Here is a 17,605-nt window from a genome sequence, read left to right on the forward strand (position 1 = left end):
ATATATATATATATATATTTATATATATATATATATATATATTGTAATACACACATATCTAACTATCTAAGGTAATGAATTGATGTCTTTATTTATTCAATTGAACTCTTTAGGCATGTTTTTAACACTCTATGTTTACTTTCTCTCTCAGTTTGAGTGACTGTGTGTGGCACTGACTGAAATATTAGTCTTAAGTACATTTTTTTAAAAAATGGGAGGGGTTGTGTCAGGAGTAAGGAGGCAAGTTTTCCCCTCTCTAAAGGATCAGTGTTGTATTTGTGTCTGGTGTTTGTCACATTGACAGAGGCACTAAGCATTATCCAAAGTCTTTAACAGTAGATAGGGCTGTCGCCCCCCCACATCCAAAAATATTCTTCATGCACTGAACGCTACAGGTAACCATTAAAGAGGAGAATTATTCATGCACTGATTCAGAGAAACTGAAATGTGTTTCATGGCATTAGACACCAAATTTCTACCGAACTTGTCCTCATCATGTACGTAAAACCAAGATTAGATTTGGTTAAATGATTGTACCGATTAAGCTAATTTGTCAACTGCTGTGTGCGGTTAAGATGTTAACCCTCCTCACTAAAGTCTTAACGCAACACTGAATCTCCATCTGTGACAGACAGCCAAAAACCGCTTTACTGTATCTTATAGCTTAGACAAAACAACAGGCAGGTGTTGGTGACTGAGGTGTGTTATCTTCGTGTGTGGGTCTTCGCTCTGGGTCTGATTTGTTTTAATCAGTCTTAGCAACAGATGACGGATATTGATTAGGACTTTAATAATATTAGTAATTTAGTAATTGTCTCTATCCACGCAGGTCTTACTTTTGGAGTTCGGTCAGAAAACAGAAAAAGAAAGAAATAGTAAATTGATCTCAGTTGTAGATGTGTTTTGTTCTTTTTTTCTTCATTGTTTCAGGTCGTAGTGGTCTCTGAGGGTATTTCGAGGAGAGAAATTTAGTGTTTTGTCAGTTCCCAGCTTAGCACCAGCCCAGGTAGCATAGTATAATACTTCGCTTTGGTTCCACAATACAGCAACTATTGAACAAAATTATACAGTGTGTATGTTGTTAAATGCAATTGCCTTGGACCCAGGTTAGCTTACCACCCACCCCAGGGGTGGATCCCTCCTAAATAGATTTGGTAGGTTAAGGCAGTGTAAACCAGTGTCTGCCCAACCCTGTGCTTAGTTAGAGCCACCATTGTACTGCTTAAACCATACAACTCTGGCCTGCTAATGCCAAGAGCAGACAGTGGAGAAGGGAAGGTCATGAGATCTGCTATGAACCTGTAGATCCAGGCTCATTAAGATGGTGATCAAAGACATGTCATGATTCCACCTCATTGCTGAGCAGATTTACATGTGAAAGGATTTTCAAATCTTCAAGTCGCGCCATCGCCGACCTCTCCCCAGCGAACTTATGCCTTGCAGCGAAAATGGTTTACCAGTCGTTTACCAGACGGCGAATACTTACAGTCTTCGTATATTTTAACCTAGATATTTCCACTGCCGTGTAAAAGCAGCAAGTTATTGTGTGCATATGACTCCAGCTCTTTGTATTGATCTTAAGCATCAGTGGAGGTCAGTGATGGGGCTGTCAGATTTACTAATAGGAATTAGCGTCCCAAGAGTGACAGCTGCTCAAGCTGAGACCAGAGATCTTTCTCCCAACAGATCATGTTCAGGACTGCTGGTGTTGAAGCACTGTTGTAGGTTTGTGTCACTGTCCAGATGTGCATGTTAAAACCAACTGAGATCCTTAATCAAGTATGTGTTTGTGAGAACTGTTTGACATGTGTGTATGACTCTGTGTGTGTGTTTGAGAGCTGTGTTTGTTGTCCTGAAAACAGGTTCCAGTTTGCCACCTACACATAGACCTTAAGGTCATAGCACTTTGACTAGATTTCATTTTGGTAGGATGGAATGCACACAAGGTTAAAGGAAAAAAAAAGGTTAGAGTTTTTTTTTTCTGTAATGGGTTGTTCTTGAAAGTGCAGTGCCTTGAAGTCTTTTTTTTTTTTTTTTTACTTTGTTCACCGCAGTCACCACTCTCAGTCATACTTAACTACACGTACTGTAATTGGCTCTATTTTACTGTTTACGGTTGAGTAGAAATTCAGTTAGATTTGCAGGTATGCTTTGTATGAATTATGTATGTCCTAATCATTTGTGGTGTGACTGCACAACCCAAAGTATGACGCTGCATCTTTAAATGGAAGGTTTGTTCTCCACTGTGTGAGTCAAACCTGTATGCATTAATCTGTTGTACATAGTGTAAAATATTTGGGAAAGAAACTGCTGAGGTTATATATATATATACATATATATATATAAATATAAATATATTTAAGATGAAAGAAATAACAGCTTGCTTGATAGATTTTTTTTTTTCTCCTTTTACCCTAATGACAGATGTACTGCTGTGCTGATTATGGATGATGTGCATGGATGTTGTTTTACATTTGGTTTCTCCCACCTGGAGAACGTTTCTGGAGTGTTAATGCTTGGTTGTGAAAAGCGCTTTTGCATGAGTTTTTATTGTTTTGCTTCAAACGACAAAAAAAAAAAAAAAAGAATCAGTGATTGCGTGTGCAGCCCATATTGCTGGTGATAAGTATCTTTATTTATGAATATTATAGTTTCAGAAATACCTGTTTTGGTTGTTTTTACTGTATTGTAAATTCATTCTCTTGACCTTTTTGCAGATGTTTGTTCAGGCTGTTTTACTATTTCATAATGATATATTAAAATAGATTCAAAATTATTGATTTTTTTTCTCGTGTGTCTTTTTTTGTTTGTTTGTTTTGTTTGATTTTTGTTGTTGTTTTTCCGTCCTTGGTACAGAACTCAAGCTTTTCCATACACTTTTAATGCAGCATGCACCCAGGTGACTGTACCAGCAAAAAAAGCACATTTCATTACTGTTGGTTTTAACTGATTTTGGTTTTTGTCTTCAGAATACCGAACAGGAATTTAAAACACAGGTTTAAATTCTGACACACATAGGAATATATATTTCAGTGTATTGACCCTCTGATCTCTTACACTTAAACTTCTGTTACACTTTCTGTGACAGTTTGGAAGGAAGTTAGCTATAAATATAAGTCTAAATATAAATATAAGACTGATCATAGCAAGCTTGGGTGTTTAATAATTTGTATACAAACGAACTCAGTAATTTATAGAAAATGATTATTTGAACATTCCTTTTGTAGTATGAATATGTAAAATACTAAAGCAATACAACTTTCAAGACAGTGTAGGTACTGAGGTCAAGTAAGATAGATAAAATATTCTTAGAAAATTTTGAAGAAACAAATTTTTCACCAATTGAATCAAGAGGAACAATAAATTGAAAAACATTAGTGTAATTTACATTCTCATTTAATGGAGTGTTTCCCAGTTCAAGTGGCTTCCCTGACCTTTGCATTTCTTTTTTAACCTGCATACCGAATTCAACATATCAGTGGGTAAGATTGCTAAAAGCACTCAAAACCACGTGTACTGGAATACCTGAATATGTGTTAAGTCCAGCATTTCAGCAAGACATAAAAGCTTTGAACATCGTTTGGGACATATCCTTTCGGTTGCTGTAGCCAATAACATTTTTTCTGCCCAATAACCTTTAGACCGGTAATGGAGCGGTTATGTTAATGTTATGCCGTCCTTTGTGTTTCTTAGGTATAGTCCAGAATATGGACCCTGTGACCCATCGTGCTGCAGTATAAACTCCATGGTGCCATTAGAGCAGTATCTAATGGCTCTCAGCTCTCGCACAATGGGGTCTCTGGGGCTTATGCATGGACATATTGATTTACGGTATTCAAGCTGGCTGAAATCAGAGAAGAACATATGATGGAGGTAGTTTGATCCCCTGGTCTGGGAGCCCTGAACGGGTCATTCGTGATCAAAGAAACGTACACGTCTTCCAGTCGCGCATCTTTCACTCTACAAATACAAATCACACTCAGTGGCTGTGTCCACACTCCCAGTGCTTCTGTTCCTTTTGCTGGTGTGTTGTGGTAACGTTGACTAGGGATATAACGAGTGCAGAGCTGGGATTTTAATGCTCGCAGCCTTCACCAGCTGTATGACTGATAACCCTTATACTGCTTAAGATAGTCAGTAATCCAGGATCCAGATTCCACTACAGACAAATGACAAAATAACGGACTGACTTTTGACTCCCATTTAAACTGTCTGTACAAATATACATTTGTTAGGTGCTGACAAAACAACTTCACATCTTATGTATTTACATTTGTTTATCATCCATCTGACTTCTTTCGAAAGCCGCTACAGTAAAGAAAGTAACTTTCATTCTCTGGGAGACTTACAGAGCAAAATGTGTTCATTTTAACGTTATGAATTGTGTTGTTTCAGCAATACACATTACAGCAACAGTGATCATGAAGTTATCTAGCTCCTCTTACACAACACATTACATTAGAAGTGGGTTTAAAAGAATCAAGAATGTAATATAATGAAGGTTGGAAGACTGTGCTAGACTGTGCACCGTTCAAAGGGCAACAAAGGAACCATAATGAGATTTGACCCAGAGTGTTGCTCCATGATTTCATTTATTTGACAAACAGTCTTATTTTAAGGCTTAAGTCATTCTGATGCTGCCTTAAGAGTACCTTCACCATGGCACTTTCATCATTCCTCTATTGTGTTTGTTGAGCGTATGTTATCTCTGGGAGCTTGAACGACCAAATGTCACTCCGCACTGAGAACAGAGGTAGGGTTTCTCCCCTGTGTGAGCTGTCAGATGTCTTTTAAGAGAACCCCAGTCAGGAAAACACTTTCCACATTGACAGCATTGATAAGGTTTCTTTCCAGAATGCACATGGAGCTCAAGTAACATGGGTAAGCCTTTACCACACTGAGAACAGAGGAAGGGTCTCTGAAAATCTCTATGAAATCTCTGATGTTCAGTGAGATGAGCTAACATTGTAAATAGCTTTACACGGTGCTAATAGTGATGAATCCTCACTACACGCTATTTTATGAGGTGTTTTGAGAGATTTGTCATTTCCATAAATCATCTCCCACTCCGAGAGCACTGGTAAGACACCCTTTATGGTAGCGCACTATCTTCTTGGACTGCTTTCTCTCTAGTTTTTCTGCACCCTAGTGTTTATTCTGTGATGCTTTTTTTTTTTTGGAGATGAGATAATTCAATAAAAGTTTTCCCCACTGAGTCCATAAATGAGGCCTCTCTCTACTGAATGTTTTCCAGTGTGTTTTTCACAAGCAATGAGAAGTCTTTCCACACCACTGTTTGTTTATTTGAGTGCTTCCCAAGGTTTTCAAAGCCTGTAAAACCCTGCCCACATTGGCTGCACGATTATGTCCTCTCTCCAGTATGTAACCTCTGGTGAATTTTGAACCGTGTAAATCTCTTGAACACTTGCCTGCACTCCGTACACTGATACGGTTTCTGATGATCTCTGGGCTTTGTTCCATTACGAATATATGTATATATTCTGGTGCTTTTTTTAAGCCTGATGGAAAATTACAAGTCATTCTGTATTCATTGCAGTGGTGAGGATGTAGGATTTTAAGTATATCCATATGTATTTTAAGGGTCCAGATCAAATTCCCTCTACATCGAGAGCAGTAGTAAACTTGTTTTTTTTTCTGAAATTACTGGTGTTGCTGCTTTTCTCCAGTAGTAGGCATGCTGTTCCCATCATCAAAACAAGAAACAGGGAGCTCAGTGTTGAAGTCCATGATCAACAATCTAAGAGCCTTTACAGTTTCTGTCATTTCAGGCATCACATATGAAATATAAATGACCTAAAAGGGTAAGTTTTACCTGCGAGGAACAAAACCTTCAGACTTTTTCTTCTTTCTTTTTATGGTTTCAGACTCATAACAGAACACCATACTTGACACACCTTAAAACAAATTTCTCATGTTCTATTTTTTTTCCCCAAATGCACAAAATGTAACTTAAGAACTCAGTTTACATATCTGAATTATTTTACTCCTACTAGCATGTATTGAGGATGGCTTGCATGTGCAGCAAGATTACATGTTTTGAAAAGGGTTCCTTTTTTTGTATAATGATATTCCACACCAGAGAGAAAATGTTTGAATGCCTTTCAGATATGCAAAAATGTGTATCAAGAATGTGCAGTGCATAATTGTACGGTGTGGCTAATGTGTATGTGTGTATCATTCAGTGCATTAAACAGACTTAGCTTCATCCAGTGAGATTTTTGCCTATGTATCACACATTTTATGCATGTGCAAGACCCTAGCGCAAGAGACAAAGATTGTAGTGACAAAAAGGAGGACTTTACTTGCAAAAATGAAGATAAATAAACAGGTACAAACGGGAACAAAAACCAGTAACAAAAAGGTGCAGCCTAACAGTGTGCACAAATACAAACAACGATAGACAAAGGACAGGTCAAACACAAGGGCTTAAATACAAGAGGAAAACTAAACAGGGCAAACATGATTGGATGAAATTAGCAAGGGGGGAACGAAGTTAATAAATACAACAAACAGGATCAGGTGAGGGGTGGAAACACACAAGGAACAGGAGCACAAGACATTTCAAACTAAAAGTCCAAAGATGAGGTGCAGGCTGTGACAGGGGTTTAGTCCACACACTAACAACCCTCCCTTCAATCAAATGATGAGACACATGTTGTGGCATGCTTAATCGTCCATGCAAAGACAAAAAAGAGATGGTATAAAAGAGAGTACTGTGGTGAAACCATAGAGAAGATAAAACAGCAACTCTGTTTCTCTTCTGTTATTACATAACCTAAACTTCACTGGCAAACAACAATCTAGACTTGTAGAAATATCTGGTATAATCAAAAGCAAATTTGTTCATGTGTTTATTCAGCAAACCAAAGAAGAGGCTTACCAGTTGGCTGCCCTCATGTTCACAGTGAGGCAGGCTCTCTCAGATCAAAAGCATACTGTGGGTAAACAGAACTCTGACATCAGAGCCAAATTCAGACAACAGTCAACCAAAAGTATTGTACACAAGAATTCAGACAAAATACTGTTTACACAGAACAGAGGAGTTTAGAGTGATTTTGGCACTAGTTAGCGAATGAATGGATGATGGAGAGCATTATAAATTTGTACTGCAATTTTGAACAACACCACAGAGAAATCTGACCCATTTAACATCACCTAGGACTGACTTCAGAAATCTACTGGGGGATACTACAGTTTCATAACATGGTGAATGTATAACTCTTCGTCAGGAGCAATCACAAGTGCTGCTAAGACTGTTTTCTCTGGGGTCCTTTTTTTAGGCGTGTATTTGTTCACTGGTGTATTGGTGGATTTCTGACTACATATCATCAAAACTCTAACACTCAGAGCAGTGGAGCAGAGAGGCCTCTCACTAACATGGAGATTCTAAAGCATTTTCTGATGATTTGTGGAAAAGCTCCCCCAGTCAAAACAGCAATATGGCCTATCTCCTACTGTAGATTCTTTGGTGATTGAATGTCTGGAAAAAAAAGCAAAAACTTTGACCACGCTGTCTGCAGTGATATAGACTCAGGTGGTTTCTCTGGTGTCTACTGAAGTGTCCTAAACTGGTGAAACTCATCCCACACTGAGAGCTGTAGTTTTAGCTGCTTGTGGAATGAAGCCAGTATCTTTTCAGAAATAAATCTATACAGTGTACCAAACAGCTTGATTACTCGCTATTTAGATTTCCTATATTCGGCCTCAAAGTCTTCTTTTTTTCCTTTATATAATAAATTTTCGATGTATTAATACTCAGAACAATTACGATAAATAGTTATTTAACTGTTATTCTTGAATTCGTTACACTAGGTGGCAGTGGAACTAAAGTTTCCTAATAGATATCTGAGGGGTTACTAATTCTTCTACTTGAAAGTTTTTTCTAAAACCACACATCAGTTATTAGCTAGTAACAGTTCGTTTTCATGTTGGATATCAATAAGTCATTTTATATATATAAAAAAATAATTTTCGGTTGGTTGAGACATCATGCTTGATGCAATCAATTCTAGCGACAATATTTAAAAACAAAACAAAACAAAACAGAAAAACTGACATAAATAAATTTAATTTTATTACTGATTTGAGTCTTGAGATCCGTCCAGGCGAGTTCAGTATTGTTTAATTTCATTTTGAAGCAGACAATCCGATAATTTAAATCGGAGATTTACGAGCTGTAAAACAGCATTGCACCAGGCCACTAGGTGGCGATAGTGTGCAGAATAGTTGCGACCGACAGACAGCTAGATGAGCAGAAAAAGAAGGAGCACAGGCGGTGGTTCTTGATTGTGGGTTTGTTAGTGTTACCACTTCAATTATCAGTAGTATTTAAGTATTTTTTTTCTGCTGCTCTCTTTGACTGAAAGTTGACTTTAACTCAGATAGATTCAAAGTCTTACAGATCTTGTAAAAGTTCACTGTACTAACCACGCGAGGGAAGGGAAGCACATGACAAGACTCCCATCGGGGTTTAGTAAACTGGGCTGTTTCATGCCAGCAAGAGGAGTGGTCTGATCCGAACTGATTCTTTTGATCAGTCATGGCTGGAAATATAAAGGATAAGGAAGCCTTCCAGAGACTGAACTTCCTGTACCAGGTGAGCAGTTCTCTGAACACAAGTCTCTACTTTCGCTGGGACAATGCAGTGTTATTCTGTTAACTCGTTGTTGATTTGGTTATTCGCTACAGGCTGCACATTGTGTTTTGGCACAAAACCCAGAGAACGTGGAGTTATCGCGATTTTATTGCTCCACGCAGAAGACGATCGCCAAACGTCTGGTGCTGAGACAGTGAGTATCGTAACTGTTGGTTAAGCTACGCCCAGATTGGTTGTCTACTTGCGGTTTTCTTTACTGAATATGCAATTTCAACAGTTAATAATGCTCTTAAAATGCTTAAGTCCGATATGTGTGTGGTTTCAGAGACCCATCAGTGAAGAGAACCGTGTGTAAGAGATGCTGCACACTGCTGGTTCCAGGAGTAACAGCCACTGTAAGACAAAGTAGGTTTACACTGTCTGTCTGTAGTGATTGAAGCATCTAAGACTAATTTGCATCTAAGCAAATTCCTGGGGTTTCTTTTTTTTTTTCTATATTTTTGTGGTTTCATTTATTATTAATTATGCATGTGTTTTCTGGTCTGATGAAAAAGAGGTATCAATTAGATATACTTGTTTTTGCCACATCCTCTTCATCTCTGTGTTTAGAGAGACACAAAAGAGAGTGTGTGACTGTTGTGAGATGTCTGAGCTGTGGGTTGACCAAAAAGTTTCCAAACAATCCAAAACACCATCTGTGGGTGGACCAACCTGAGGCTCAGCTGGAGAACCAACATCAGTCTGGTAAAACTGGTCTTAGTATAGCCTTTAAACCTGTCCAATATTTTAAAACAATACCCTCAACACCTACTGCCCTGATTGTGACAGCAGTCCACATAATTTGAATTTTCTAGGTGCATTTGCCTGTCGGAGCAGTCAAGAATCTCAAAAGAGATTTTTGCCCCTGGTCTTGGGTAGTCAATCACATTTAAGAGAACTAAAAAATGTTTGATTAGCTGCTGTAAATTACCATTATTATCGTTAATATTGTCTATATTTGTGTTCAGGGGGGTGCACTGTGCATCACTGCTTCTTCTTCTACTTTGTGTGTTGCAGAACAAGGTCCTTCATCCAAAACCCTGTCACAGGGTGACAAAGCGCAAAGCGTTGCTCCTTCTACCCAGACTGTTCCCTCTGACTCCTCAACAACGCCGAAATCTTGAGGATTTACAGCCAAACCCAGACTACATTCATGCTTACGCTGTGAAGTTGTCGAGATAAAAGGGCTCAGTTCAAGAAGGAACTGAAGTTGTGACTTGGCTTCATGTTTCTGCCAAAGCTAATACACCTTTGTTAACATGTGGGCGTGATTCAAAAGAACGTGAGATGAAATAATCAGTTCCAGATGTGATGTAACATCATCACCTCGGCAGGGTGTTTTGAAGCGTGTTACTGAGTGAAGTCTGTTGTCTCAAATGTTTTCATTGGAATAACTCTTGTATCACTGGCCTTTCATCGCCGAGCTGTCTTTTGACTAAGCCTTTAAATTTCTCAGAACTATTAGATTGTACGCACAAAGGCAAACTGTCCCCAGGGGATGTAAATATTTTGAAATAGATTCATTTTTAGGATTTTTTTTTTAAATCGTAACTACTTTAATTTATTTAATTTGAAAGACATTCATGTGAGACTGATATATGGAAATTATTGGACTCAGCCTTAACAGTGCCCTTTTCAAACTCCACAGGCTCCAGTGGTTCCTGTCATTTTTTTTTTAAATGAATAGTTTCTTCTGATGTTCGTACTGTCCATTGTAGAAATGAAGTGTACTAGACTCTGTGTCAGAACAAGGCTGAATAAAAAAACTTTTTGGAGGAAGATGCTTATCTGGACTTTTTTTTTCAAAAAATGACAAATAGGGGCCTGAATGCTCACGCTAAATGATTTCCTCCACTTTTTAGTTATTTTATATTAATTATGTTATCAAAAGGGCCCTTTTAATATGGAGTTTTCTACTGGAATTCAAAACCGATTTTGTAAGGGGTAGTATTTTGTGACCAAAAGAGTTTATTGGATCCACTTTTTCCTTTTTTGCATCCAAATGTTATTACAGTTGTTAATACAAACATATTTTACTGATTCTTGAAAACTTATTTACTGATTTTAAAGGGAGAGAAATGGAAGAAAGTCATAAAAAAACCCCCAAAGCTGTACGTCCTTTCTGTCTCTTTGTGACATGCTCATTCTTTTGTTGTGCACAGACTCTTTCTTTCACTTGGTTTTCTTCTCTTTCTCTCCGGAGCTCTTTCCCTTTGGCACGCGGAAACGGGACTTCTGTGTGTAGAGCAGATTCCTACTGAACAGCAGTGGTATGTGGCCCATATACAGGAACAGGGCGAGAGTCATACCTAAGCAGACACATACAGAAAACCATATCACCATTTGTATTTTACACTTATAGCATCATTGACATGAATTTAATGTACAATTCTTATTTCTAAAATTATAATATTTCATCAAATATTATGAAGTGCCAAAGTGAAGTCATTGTGATATCTAGTGGAGGGTAACTTACCTAAGAGAGGCCCAAACCAATAGACCAGGGCATATTGTGAAAAGCTAAACCCAGGGCAGGAGAAAGTCAGTGCATAGGCAATGGAGGGGTTTGCATAGCCAGCAGTGTACTCAGTTGCTTAAGAGAATGAAGAGAAAAAGAAATAACGGGTCATATGTATTGTACCTGTTATTTTTAAGGATTTAGAGTTTCTTTCCATAAACTGTATCGTTTTTGTTGTTGTTAAGAAGTGAGTATCAGCGAGTATTAGATCAGCCTCAGCGTGTTTTGAACATGTTTATTGTACTCATGATTTGTAAGTCATAACTTGAGGATAAAATACACTGACAATATGTTCAGTGTGCTTTCTGCTTCCATGACAGCTGGACTAGAGTTTTATCTGTCTGCCTGACCACGTGTTGGACTGGACCATATGGAATGATAAATGAGATCTCAAACACAGCCTGTGGGGCAACACACAAACTATGCCACAAACCAATGATAAACGACTAACAACAACAACAATTAATATGTTAAAGTTGTGCTTTAACACATTAATCCTTCTCTTGGTCAGCCAGCTTACCAACATGGGCGAGGAAAGAGAGTGTGAGAGCCAGAAGAGGAACCCTCAGCAGCTGTGACCTGTGCTGTAGACCGAGGTCAATCAGGTGAAAAGCCAATGCGCTCACAGCTTCTGCAAAAGTCCCCTGCAGCAGTGTGGTCTTCAGTGATGGGGTACACTCAGATGCCATCAGGTTCTTAATCAAATGCATGTCTGTTAGCTCCATCCCCCAGTACAGTTCGGTTAGAAGCAGGGCAAGATGGGCACCGAGCAACTGTCCAGAGACACCCAAAATGACAGATAGGACGCCAGCGTCACGCTGCAGGAACCGCATTAGTGTGACGGACGGGTTCCCGGTGAATCTCTCCAAAATGGAACCATGGACCACCAGAGCAACAAAAAGCATGGTGAGCGTGACATCCCGACCCAGTCCGCTGGCCCACTGGCCCACCTCTGCAATGGTCTGCACCTCCAGTCGACAGGCAGCGATCGCAAAAGCCGCAAAAAACTCTGCTAAGAAATCCCATCGCCTCCACCAACGTGTAAATAGGATCCTGGTGGCTACACACAGAAGCACCATGCTAATAAAATAGCCTAAGGAGATGTTTAGTCCTGACATGGTGACTGGTGTTTATGGAAGCGGAGTGCACAACCAGCGAGTCCAAGGGAAAAGAAGGCACATGCTCACCAGAGCTGTATTTACTCAATCTGTGTGATAACGTGGCATGCGGAGATACACGTTTCTTATCAAAGGGAGACATTTTTTCCCCCTTTTTTCAACTCACACCTTCAGCCAAAAAACACACTGACCTATTCAAGGCCAGTCATGAAATGGCCATATGCCTAGTGTGTTTCACAGAGGCTACAACCAACCCTACTGAGTAGCATTAGAGCCACTCCAAGAAATGAAAAGAAATATGAGTATATAACACAATAAGCGATAATACTATTTAAAGGTTTTCATGAATGGGTAGAGAACATGTTATTTATTGACCATTCCATGAGGTATTGCTTGACCACCATAGGGCATTGTAAGACAACATTAACTAAAGAGATCTGTAGGTTCCAGCCTAGTTTAATTTCGTTTTTCCTTTTTCACATCATTTAGATTAAGGTAAAGCTGTTTCTACATTGGTTTTCATATTGAACCCTTTAATCTGCTTCAAACCATTAAGGATTTAATTATATGCAGCCTTGCCATTGTGACATTATGCTTTTGGGGGTGTTTGCAGGGGACGTTATTCACAGACAAATGCAATTGTCAGTTCCCAACATAAACACAGACATAAACATACACTTACACACACGCTTTCTCTTGCAAACTCTCTCACACTCAGGCTCTCCAGCTGAAGAGGCTCCACACTTGCCCTCTTGAATCAGAGAAAAAAAGAAAAAGATTGAAGAATAGAGGGATGAGGACAGGCTCTGCTGAACGGATGGAGAAAAGACGCTTCTCTCGTGCCCCTTCTCCATCCTCACTAACCCCCAAACAATGTTCTGTCTATCTATCTCTCCCTCCTCTCCTCTATCCTCCTTTTCAATCCTTCATTCCATTCTTTGGCTGATCCTTCGTTATCTCTAATCTCCTCTCTTTCAGACAGACACTGTGGGAAAAGTGAGTGTAACCTAAACACACACAAATGCACACAGTGTGAACCGGTGCCCTTTGTCACAATATTTTTTGAATCAGATAATTTTTAAATTACACGTCTTTATATCTACATGATAAAAAAAACAACATCATTAATGATGTAATACATAGAGAAGAAAAATGTTAAATCACGAAGAATTTCTGATTTAATCAAGAACAAACCATCATTCTAGCGACGATGGAGAAGTTACATGTAATGACTGGATTGGTATAAAGATCATAATCCTTTTTTTCTTTTTCATGTATTTAGATACATCTGTATGTGAAAGAATGAGAAGGAGAGAGGAGTAGAAGAAGAGAGCATATTTTAACAGTGTTGTATCTATTATTGTCAGTATGTGTCAGTCATTTCTTTGGATTCTGGCATTGAGATTTCCATTTAAAAAGAGTTGAATAATGAGACAAAAGCCCAAAGTAGTCAAGGGTTTGTTTCGGTCGCACACCCCATCACCCCTCGCTCTTCTCAATAGGTCTCTAATCCAGCAATCCCTCAAAACATGTCAGACATCCTTCTCTTTCACTCCTTCCCTCCTTCTTTCTGTTCTCTCCTCCCTTTCTCTGTTCTTAAACCCTTCTGTCCATTCCCTAGTCCACACTCTGAGTAGACTCTGTCTTCCTGCCTTCATGATGATGACAGGGTTTTAATACAGGTGTTCTAAAAATGTTCTGTCGGAGAATGCTAGGTCATAATATTTACATGTCGCTAAATTATTGCAATCTCAGCAACACTAAAAATGTTAGTTTTTAAGATTCATCGCTGGGAAAATGACATTAAATTACATTTCTTCTTCATAGTTAACTTGTCAACAGCACAGCAATGACAAGCTTTGCTCTCTTTGAATGTCAGTTCAAGAAGGACCTGACTCAAATATATGTCTATTTAATAGTATCTGTTATATCTCATTTTTTAAATATATGCTGCAATGATGGATTAGGATTATTTAGTGCTGGGGTGGGGATTTAACAATATGGTTAAAGTATAGGCTTGGAAATGTATGGTTTAAGTACAGGCCCACAGGCTAATTTTAGCTATGCGGTCAGACTGTGATGGCTGAAATACTAGGTATTGAGAAAAAGAGAACTGGTATAAAATGACAGAATTTAATCATTCGATTTTAATGACATGGCTGGAGTGCTTGTTGAGAATGCTGGAATGAGTAGAATGCTAGAATGCTCAGATCAGAGTGCAGGCTGGAATGGACTAACACAGTGTTCAGGAACGTACAGCTTACGAACCATCGTACAGCTTACGAACTATCGGGCTCTTTTCATGATTTCCTTTTTATTTTCTCAATTTTTTCACTTTACCAAAAGTACACACTCTAAAGTGATATTTAAATTATTCTTTTTGTAATATAAAATAACGTGTTGGGTAATATTAATGTACAATACAGAAAAATATCTTGAAAATATTTTAGATGCAGTTGGACATTTTGTCTAATATCACAGAAAGTATGGTCTGCTGAAAGCCATATTTCATGTAGATTGTTATGAAATGGATGGATATTTGGATGACTGGATTGTTCTGACATAATTTCTTGAACATTTCTGCTGTCTTGGGTGTGCTAGAAATAAGGCATAGCACATTAATTATATTTCTTTTTTTTTTCAGTCAGTTTCTATGTCATCAGTGGGCGCCACAGTATGAAACCAGAATTGGTCTTCACTGCAACCCGCTCATAACCATGTTTGATGAACTGCAGTACTGCAAACACATATCCACAGTACTGTAGTTATTAAGTTTACAGACACATCTGGAACTTCTTCTCTGAGCCTCCCCTCACATTTTTTTATTTTTATTTTTGTTCTTGTTGAGATAAGAGGAGGGATGTAATATAAAGTTTAGAGTATGAGTTTGGAAGGTTAAGCGACTAGATTTACAACAGAATCTCAGAGAATTTAAAAGTAGTCTCAATTTTTTGAATTTAGCTTTGCAAGACTGTGTTTTCTGTGTAAATGTATATGAATGTGTGTCTGCGTTGTGGGTCAATGGAGACAGCTAGCTGGTGAGTGTGCGTGTGTGTGTGTGTGTGTGTGTGTGTGTGTCTGAGAGAGAGAGAGAGAGAGAGAGAGAGAGGGTGTGTTCCGGGTCGTGGGGATTAGGGGCATGTTGGTGGCAGAAAGGACAAGTACAAGTTTTTCTCTTTTCTGTGACAGCTCCAGCAACAAGGGAGACCAAGCAAAAGAAAGAGGGGCGTGGAGGGGAGGGCAAGGAGAGAGAGAAAGAGACAAGGAACTGAATGAACGAGTGAAACACAGCAGATGTACATTGCATGTTCTCTTTCTGTAAACCAGAATAGATTTCCCAGCCCTCAAACTTTGTCTGCTTTTGTTAAAATGCCTAAAATGTGTGTGGCCCTTGTCTGGGTTCTGTGACTGAACCATCCAATGCCCTATCACTGCAGCTGTGAGCTTATGATGGTGGAATCTTGATCTGAAGAATTGTGTTTCCCAAAAAGATTTTCTAGACACTTACAGACATTTAATATCTAAAACAGCCTGTCATGAATCTCTGTGCAAATGCATGGTTCTCTCTCTCTCTCTCTCTCTCTCTCACTCACTCTCTCCAACATTAGGTAAGCAGTGAAGTTTACCCTTGAGTATACAACCTCTTTCTGTAACTTCTGGAAAATCCAATAAATTTCATTTTGTAACACAAATTGACAAAGCCTCTCAAGTATCACTTTAGCAAAAATCCTCTTGAAGCAATTGAAGCTCCACTTGAAAATTTTAAGTCCAATTGAGGATACACCCTCTCACCTGCCAATCACTGATGATTGACAAGCCAATGCGCTTTTTGGCACGATTCCTAATCCTTCAATGGACGAGGATTAAGTATACTTCAGCCTTATGAATTAAACAGCACCTCAACCGCACCCCAACACCACCCTCTCACTTTGTCAGAGGCAAACCTGGCTCGGTCCCATACCACCCACACGCACTAGCGGACCTGGTAGCGACTGGTCGCGACCTACTGCTCTTCCTCGTCATCCACTTCTCCCCATTTCTCCTCTTGTTAACCCCCGTGTGACAGTATTGTTTTGTGTTTACAATCAGCCCCGCCTCGAATTGCCCACTTTATATGGCCAGTATAAATGAACAGCAGACCTCTGAGTTCTAGTTCAGCAGTGACCTCTACGACTGGGCAGATAGCGAGAGAGAGAGACAGAACTGCGAAACGAGATTCAGTTGCACTTCCTATGAATTAGAATAAAGAAATCGGAAACTGCAGTGGAAAAATATATATCACTATAATCAAAATACGCTCGTATAAACTGAGCAAGCAGGAGCTTGTCTTAAAGAATGAGTCTACTTGATAGTGTAACCATTCGGACAAATCATAGCGCACAGCGCAAGGTGAGTCTCTAGTAGTTGTGACCAGTCCGAAGATATCTTACATATGTCCATGTTTAAACGTCCGTGTCTGTTCTGTGAATAGATGTTCATTTAAAAAAATGGTTGATAGGAGATTACGTTCTTCTTGTAGGTATCGAAACCACTGATGGAGAGACGGCGGCGAGCGCGCATCAACGCGTGTCTAGGAGAGCTGAGAACGCTCCTGCTACAAGCCCGTGTACCACAGGTAGGCAGACTCTTGTGGTCTTGTGTGATTAAATGTATCTGTTTGCATTTAAAATAAATTGGGGATCCAGTCCCTAATTTAAATAGCCCTCACTTAAATTGTACAAACTTAAAGCATACTATACAGTCACTTTCTTGCTTTAGTCAACTATATAATCGCATCCTTCACTCACAGGGTTGCCATCGTTCTAAACTGGAGAAGGCAGATATTCTTGAGCTAACTGTACGGCACCTACGATTTCTTTGTCAGCGAACCAAAGGTGAATTGACGCACATATGCCGGCACACACGGTTACATTTTTTAATATTTCAGGAGGTCCTTTTGTAGTGATTTTCGCATCAATATATGCATGTTTATAAAACGGCCGTTGTATCTGAGATTTTCTTTCTTTTTTTTTTTTGCAGACTCTGCTCATAGAAGCCAGTTCTGTGCAGGATATCTTGACTGTGCTCAGGAAGTAAATCGGTTTTTCAGCACCACGGGCCGGACACACAGCGCAATGAGGGCATCTCTAGTCCAAGGCCTCGCCAACAAAGCCCCCATTTTGACCAACGATGGTGCAATAAATCACTCATTTTATCTTCGCCGGGGAGCTGGATGCTGTCATTCCCCAAGGCACTCGGGTAACGACGCGCTGGCCCCACGTCACGGTCCACTGCAGGTCTCGCAACCTCAGATGTCCGAGCAATACAGTCCTC

General features: G+C 39.3%; 2 protein-coding genes across 3 annotated transcripts; one reads left to right on the forward strand and one right to left on the reverse strand.

Annotated features, from left to right (window-relative positions):
* The first annotated feature begins 8,308 nt into the window (after positions 1 to 8,308).
* rpp21 (ribonuclease P subunit p21) lies at positions 8,309 to 10,414 on the forward strand. Of its 2 annotated transcripts, XM_030776025.1 has the most exons (5): positions 8,309 to 8,617; positions 8,710 to 8,810; positions 8,943 to 9,022; positions 9,227 to 9,361; positions 9,674 to 10,414. In XM_030776025.1, the coding sequence occupies exons 1-5, from the start codon at positions 8,561 to 8,563 to the stop codon at positions 9,778 to 9,780; spliced, it is 480 nt and encodes a 159-aa protein (XP_030631885.1). In that variant the 5' UTR covers positions 8,309 to 8,560; the 3' UTR covers positions 9,781 to 10,414. The 2 variants fall into 2 exon arrangements, with proteins under 2 accessions (XP_030631885.1, XP_030631886.1); XM_030776026.1 differs by lacking the exon at positions 9,674 to 10,414 and having other exon boundaries at positions 8,943 to 9,012; positions 9,227 to 9,308.
* Positions 10,415 to 10,614: 200 nt separating this feature from the next.
* Positions 10,615 to 12,325, reverse strand: aqp12 (aquaporin 12). Its single transcript, XM_030776014.1, has 3 exons — positions 11,695 to 12,325; positions 11,133 to 11,249; positions 10,615 to 10,965 (listed from the first exon to the last, which is right to left on the reverse strand). The coding sequence occupies exons 1-3, from the start codon at positions 12,290 to 12,292 to the stop codon at positions 10,829 to 10,831; spliced, it is 852 nt and encodes a 283-aa protein (XP_030631874.1). The 5' UTR covers positions 12,293 to 12,325; the 3' UTR covers positions 10,615 to 10,828.
* Between the last annotated feature and the right edge of the window lie 5,280 nt (positions 12,326 to 17,605).

Source organism: Chanos chanos, chromosome 5 (assembly GCF_902362185.1).
Source record: "Chanos chanos chromosome 5, fChaCha1.1, whole genome shotgun sequence".
Taxonomy (NCBI): Eukaryota; Metazoa; Chordata; class Actinopteri; order Gonorynchiformes; family Chanidae; genus Chanos; species Chanos chanos.

Excerpts from the sequence above, each read along its gene's own strand:
- rpp21 (XM_030776025.1), top strand. The coding sequence starts at position 8,561 with ATGGCTGGAAATATAAAGGATAAGGAAGCCTTCCAGAGACTGAACTTC. Across the intron at positions 8,811-8,942 it reads AAACGTCTGGTGCTGAGACA|AGACCCATCAGTGAAGAGAA; the intron begins GTGAGTATCGTA and ends GTGTGGTTTCAG. Across the intron at positions 9,362-9,673 it reads GGAGAACCAACATCAGTCTG|AACAAGGTCCTTCATCCAAA; the intron begins GTAAAACTGGTC and ends TGTGTGTTGCAG.
- aqp12 (XM_030776014.1), bottom strand. The coding sequence starts at position 12,292 with ATGTCAGGACTAAACATCTCCTTAGGCTATTTTATTAGCATGGTGCTT. Across the intron at positions 11,250-11,694 it reads CTCTTTCCTCGCCCATGTTG|CAACTGAGTACACTGCTGGC; the intron begins GTAAGCTGGCTG and ends CATTCTCTTAAG. Across the intron at positions 10,966-11,132 it reads TTGGTTTGGGCCTCTCTTAG|GTATGACTCTCGCCCTGTTC; the intron begins GTAAGTTACCCT and ends GTGTCTGCTTAG.